This window comes from Buceros rhinoceros, unplaced genomic scaffold (assembly GCF_000710305.1).
Source record: "Buceros rhinoceros silvestris isolate BGI_N320 unplaced genomic scaffold, ASM71030v1 scaffold32076, whole genome shotgun sequence".
Classification (NCBI taxonomy): Eukaryota; Metazoa; Chordata; class Aves; order Bucerotiformes; family Bucerotidae; genus Buceros; species Buceros rhinoceros.
Window position 1 is genome coordinate 4401 of NW_010418814.1, and position 6640 is coordinate 11040.

At 49.9% G+C, this 6640-nt stretch overlaps 1 protein-coding gene across 1 annotated transcript in view; it reads left to right on the plus strand.

Annotated features, from left to right (window-relative positions):
* Positions 1–479: 479 nt before the first annotated feature.
* The window catches only part of NOD1 (nucleotide-binding oligomerization domain containing 1), a 16696-nt gene continuing 10535 nt past the window's right edge, over positions 480–6640 (plus strand). The window contains exons 1-4 of the mRNA XM_010138677.1: positions 480–802; positions 2611–2785; positions 3364–5167; positions 5565–5648. Of these exons, the coding sequence (XP_010136979.1) occupies positions 587–802; positions 2611–2785; positions 3364–5167; positions 5565–5648 (2279 nt within the window). The 5' untranslated portion in view covers positions 480–586. The remainder of the gene's footprint in view (positions 803–2610; positions 2786–3363; positions 5168–5564; positions 5649–6640) is intronic.

The window sequence follows — 6640 nt, forward strand, 5'->3', positions numbered from 1 at the left end:
TCATTGTCTATGTGATCTTGCAAAAAGCATCTGCTTTTTGCATGGGCAATCGTATGCGCAGGGTTCGTACCCGAATGAACTTTCCGTTGAACTGTGGTTACGGGATAACTCCGTGCCTGCCGTACGTACAGTAACGGCGGTTAAAATCCCCCAGCTGCAGGAGCGCAGCAGAGCGCAGGCTGATCCTGGTTCTGCTGCTCTGTGCCTTGTGAAGAAACGGGGGAACAAACGTCCACCTGAAAAGCGCTCTCAGGAATGTCGCAGAGGAGAGCGGCACACGCAGCATACGCGTTTGTGGGCAGGGAGGGAGCACCCGTGCTCAAGGGTACGGTCCCTCAGCAAGACCTTTACAGCACGGAGACAGGTAAAGCTGGCCGTGCTGTTAGGCAGGAGCTGGAAGCTGCTTTGTGGCTCACTGAGGAATAAGGTTGAAATGGACGCTCTCTGCCCTTCCTTTTTATAGGGTCGATAACGCGGAGGACAGCTTCCCGGTTTCCCCGAAGTTGGCTCCGAGGTGACCTCTCACTGAGCAGGGACGGTTTGTCAAAGATGAGGCAAGGCCAAGCAGCTTCTCGCTGTCTCAACTATGGAAGGCCGACTTTGTGCTAACGTGGAGATTTCTGAGGAAAAACCTCTGGGAGCAAGTCCTCCATCCTTCATTGCTTTGCTGAAGGTGCACCGAGAACTTCTGGTTGGCAGAATCCGAAACACGCAGTGTTTGATTGACAACTTGATTCAGAACGACTACTTCTCCACTGAAGATGCAGAGATTGTCATCCAGTTTCCAACTCAAGCAGACAAGGTATTCTCTTTATTTCAGCAGCCAGCGTAATGGTTTTGTCACTTTCTATTTACCGCTGGGGTTTGTGGCCTTATTTGGCAATTTTACGTCTAGTGCCTTTTCTAGTCTTTGATATTTTGCAGTTTCCCGCGCTGTTCCTTCTGGACAAGTGTCTGCAGCACGTCTCCGTGCAGCATGGCTGGCACTGCTGGTCCTGCCCGCTGGCAGCTGCGGGAGCGAGCAGGGTGCTAATCGCTGCTCTGTCTCCCCTTTGGCCTCTGTTAATCGCTGCTCTGTCTCCCCAGCCGCCCCCTTGGCCTCTGCTGCGGAGGTGACCACAGTGGCTGATGGAGCTCAGCTTGCTGCGTGCAAGCCTTCATTATTGTGCAGAGCATCGCAAAGAAAATCTGCTTCAGGATGCTGGGGGACAGATTGTGCTGCTTTGGAGGAAGAAGGGCAGAAGCAAAAGACTCGTTTAGAAGTTACTGATTGCACGTTGTGCATGTGCACTCCCGCCCCTTCTCTTTACAGGCCGGAGCACATTGTGAATGTCCGTGTGGAACGTGGATGTGTCCTGGCACATTCGGGTTTGTGATTCGTCTTTGGACATGAGTAGCAAAATTCTTTCCTGGTCTTTGGATAGGAGAAAATTACCACATGTACACAGTGGCTTTGTACGTCTTGGCTTAAAACGAGCCCCCCATTGGTCTCCCTGACCAACCAGTCATGCAGCTGCAGAACGGTGTCACAGTTAGAGGCAGGTGACCCATAAAAAATCCAGAGAACTGGGACTTTGCTAGCAGCGCAGATTTTCATACAATAATCATTCTTGCTGGCCCCTGCAGTGGTCGCACAGAGCGTATTCTGTGTGCAAGGTCAAAGCCGAATGAACGCACGCTGTAAGATCCCCCCCGCCTCTCATCCAGCGTGACGCGCGTGATTGTGGCAACGAAGCTGTGGGGGAGGCCGAGCATCGGGTGTCTAAGCCGAGTCGGAGGGCAGGCCACCGCAGTGCCAGTGAAGTGGCTCTGTGGGACTCCACAGAGGATTGCTTTTTAGAGCAGACAAATGGTCAGAAATGTCCATGTTTTGCTGCATGTACCTCACCCTGCTGTCAGCTCACCAGAGACCACGGTCTGTAGCAGCCCTGTGCCTGGTTTAGAACCGAGTTCTTCACTCATTTCTAACAAGAAGAGGATGCAGACACTCAAAACGAGCCACTGCTCTGTCTTGCAGCGGGGGTTGTACTAGGGTCGCCCGCTCACACAGAGGTCAGACTCCGCCGCGCTGCTCCTGGCAGCCCGTAGCTGCAGTAGCAGCGACAGGCGGCGAGTCCATTGCGTGGAGAGAGCAGAGTGGAGCTGCTGTGCTGAAGAGAAGAGTTGCAGGGGTTCGGATCTGTGTTAAGATCCAGAGAGATTCTGCCTGCCCTACGCTGCATCTGGCTGGGTGCTGAGGCACACCTAAATGTATGGGGCTATTTACAAACCAGGGGGCGTTAAAATGCACTAGGTAGCCAGGCTGAGGAAATCCTTTGGGTTCCCTCTTGAGAAGCTGTATTTATCCATGCTGTTGCTGGCTGGCATATGACTTAGCTACGAGTTCCGACCCTAACTTGCAGAGCCAGCTCTCTTGTGACATCCCAATACAGACAGCAGGTGCATTTTGCAATGGTTCAAACTTAGGGCTGGATTTTGAATTCAAGTTGTTGAATCACCAGTTTTGATTTTGGTCACCTTTCCAGTGCAAAAAGGATCCCAAAGCAGTCTGCAAGTGTAACCGTGGTAACACGCTGTGGATCAGTGATCTTTCATGTGGTACTTCTTCAGGTTCGCAAAATTCTGGACTTGGTTCAAAGCAAGGGAGAAGAAGTGTCAGAGTATTTCATCCGTGTCCTGCAGAAAGTCGCCGATGCCTACTATGACCTTCAGCCTTGGCTGGATGAAATAGGTTACGAGCCTTCAGAGAGTATTTGTAGTAAACCTGTGGTAAACACAGATCCAGGTAAGGCCATGCATCTACATCCCTTCCCTTAGAACTACCCTGCTCTGCAGGAAGGAGGTTTTCAAGATTCAGCTAGACAAAGCCCTGAGTAACCTCATCTGATGTCCTAAATGACCCGTCCTGAGTAGAAGGTAGGGCTAGAGACCTTCTGAAGCCCCTTCCAGCCTAAATTATTCTGTGATCCCAAATGGCGAGTTACACCAAAAGCCAGAGTAGCGCAGAAATAAATGTTTTCCTGAGAGGTTTCTTTTTGTACTATATAAATACGGGAGATACTTTGCCCCCCTCTGAAGCGAAGTTCCTGTTGCAGTGAAAACACAAGCCAACGCTGCAGCCCCCGAAACCAAGGCAGTGTCAGTGCCAGCTTTCAGGGAACAGTGACTTACGCATTACCTTCCACTAGCACCTGAACTTCCCAAGAGAGGGGCGGTGGCAGCGTGAACAGAAGCCATCTGCCGAAGGGCCAGTTTGCCGTTAGAATTACTGCTGCTTATTACCCCCGCTCAGTTCTCGACGAGGGGGGTCATGGTAGGCTTTCTAGCACTAGTCTTTTTGGTAATAGCTCGCTGTCTTTCTAGTCAGCAGGTATTGCCAGAAACTCAGGTGTGAGCTGGGACGGGACTCCAAGTTCGTCACGTCATATGCTCAGAGGGAGGAGATGCTGCTTGACGAAATCTACTCTAGCAGCGTTATGGAACTGCTCAATTTTAACAACGAGAGCCTAGGCAACGTGTGCCAGCTAGAAGCCCTTTTCGATGATGCAGCTGGGCTAATTAATGAAGATGGAGAGACTATTTATGTCTTTGGTGACGCAGGAATTGGAAAATCTATCTTGCTGCAAAAGATACAAAACCTTTGGGCCCGAAAAGAATTGGACATAGGGGCCAAATTTTTCTTCCGTTTCCGATGCAGGATGTTTAGTTGCTTTAAGGAAGATGAAGCCATATGTTTGAAAGACCTGCTCTTCAAATATAATTGCTACCCAGACCAGGACCCCGCAGAGGTGTTCCACCACATCCTCCAATTCCCTCATACAGTTCTGTTCACGTTTGATGGCTTCGATGAGATCTGTTCCAGCTTTGATCTCAACGGTGTGCCTGAGATGTGCTCACCCGATGAACCCATCCACCCTCTGGTGCTGCTGGTGAGCCTTCTCAGAGGAAAACTTCTTAAGGGATCCAAGAAAATTCTGACAGCCAGGACAGGAACTGAGGTCCAAAGAAACATCATCAGAAAGAAAGTGTTGCTCCGGGGTTTCTCCAGCAATAACCTGAAGGAATACACTGCTGCATTTTTCAAAGACGAGGGGCAACGAACGCTGGTATTGAACCAGCTGGAAGCTAATCCCAATCTCTGCAGCTTGTGTTCAGTGCCTTTGTTTTGTTGGATTATCTTCAAATGCTACAAACACTTCCATTCCATGTTTGACAGCCACGAGCTTCCAGACTGCTCTGTTACGTTGACAGATGTATTTCTGCTCATGATTGAGGTCCATCTGAACCGATCTCTGCAAACAAGTTTGCTGAAGAACACTACCAGGAGCCAAGCAGAGATCTTCAAATCAAGAAAGGAAACTCTTCTAGCTTTGGGTAAATTGGCGTACAAAGGGATGGAGAACTCCTTCTTTATCTTCGAGCAGGAAGAGGTCTCCTCACTGAACGTCTCTGAAGGAGATTTGCAGCTGGGCTTTCTCAGGACAGTTAAAGGTTACAGTGGCTGTGACAATCAGTCCACTTACGAGTTCTTGCACTTAACCCTTCAGTCTTTTTTCACAGCTTTGTTCCTGGTTATTGAAGAGAAGGTGGGTGCCAAGGAGTTACTTCAGTTTTTCAACGAATGTTCTTCCACTGCGACTGCCCAGTCTGCTTGTCTTCGTATTCCTTGGCTGAAGAAACAGCTAGCAGGGGAGGATCCTTTCCGAAATAATGAACACTTTCATTTCACCAACCTGTTTCTTTGTGGCCTGCTTTCTAGATCCAAGCAGAAGCTCTTCAGACACTTAGTTTTGCCTGCAGTCATTAAGAGGAAGAGAAAGACACTCATCACATACCTCGGAGAGAGCATGAAATCCCACCTAAAAGGCCTCACTCGGTCCAGGCTTCCAAACTACAACCAGATCCAGGTCCAGCCCAACTTTGTGTGGATGCTGAGGTGCCTTTACGAGACTCAGAGCGAGAAGGTGGGGAAGCTGGCTGCCAAACGCATGCACGCCAACTACATCAAGCTCACGTACTGCAACGCCTACTCCGCTGACTGCAGTGCCATCTCCTTTGTGGTGCATCACTTCCAGAAGCGCCTGGCTCTGGATTTGGACAACAACAACATCAATGACTATGGCGTGAAACAGCTGCTGCCATGTTTCAGCAAGCTTACAGTGATCAGGTAGGAGTCTGTGCAGGCAGGTCCTTGCTTATCCCAGCCGAACGCAGGACACAGGGCCTCTGGCAGAATTTCTTCCTGCAGCCACAGTAAGCGCAGGAGGAGGGTGAGGTGTTTGTCTCTGGTTTCTGACTTACTACATGCTGTTGTCTGCAGGTCTGTGGACAGCTTCCAGAGCATCACCTTGGAGATTTGGGGCTTTTTGTTTTCCATTGGTTTTGAAGAGACCCAGAAGAAACTGAGCTCACGTTTTCCTTAATGGCTTTTAATATGTGGCACCAAGACCCAATGGAATATCGGAGGAAGGCGCATAGAGCTCTGGTCATTCGTTGACTCATGGGTGACAAACATCTGTGTTCTGTAGTGATTCAAACTTCCATTTTTGTTCCCTTCATTGCAGGCTCAGTGTAAATCAAGTCACAGATGATGGAGTAAGGATCTTGTATGAAGAACTCTCCAAGTACCGAATTGTGACTTTCTTGGGGTAGGTACCAATCAGGAGCCAAACGCTAGACACTGATACTAGGAAACAGAGCTGCAGTGCTGGCAGTACAGGCACAGCACAGGCGGGGCGGGACCCACAGTCACCTCCTCGCGTAGGGAACATCAGCAAAGCAGTGGCTTGAGTCAGAGATGGTTCAGCTGCCATCCTGTAACAGTGCACCAGGAGCAGACCGCAGCTCGCCCTCCCATCGCACCGCCTCACAGCACGGCCCCCAGTGACACCACCGTAACGCAGCACAGACCGCTGCCGCGTTTCTGGACCATGTGGGCATGCTGGCTTCGTACCGACAGCCTTCTGCCGGCTGTGGAGGGGGCGGGAGCGCGAGCGAGACGGTGCTTTGTAGCCAGGGCCTCCTGCTTTCCCTGCTCTCAGCTGACGAATACGCAGCGCAGATGCAGCTTGGGAGAGACTCCTGTCAGAAACGTACAGTGTCAGGCCTGATGTCCATGGTGCCGGTTTCTTTAAGACCACAGTCATCAAGTTGGAGCTGGAAGGCGTGTGAACTCTGACTTCTGGCTCCTGGTTAGACAGCTACTAAAAATGACCTTTTGAGAAGGGAACGCGAATACCAGGAGCTGCCTCCTTCCTCCAGTGCCCTGTTGTAAGCACGTCTGCTCAGGTACCTGATCTCCAGTAACATTTGCAAGGGGATTTTATGACTTTTAAAAGACCAAAATTACATCCTTCTCGTGTTTTCTGACTTCTCTTCTGGCAGTACTGTTTCTGTACCAACCCCGCAATAAAGGGAAGCTTTGTTTGCTTGGGCAGACCATTTATTTTAAACAAATATGGAAATGTTCTCCCCTGATTTACACTCTGGTCTTCTCGTATTTTATGTCTAGCCCTTCACAACATGAATTGTGTATCGAAATAGAAATACAAGCAGCTGGGAATGTGTACAAAGCCATATAGAAAAGATAGATGCTCTGTGGGCATTAGGAAACATTCAGGTTGTAAATATTAAAGCAGCA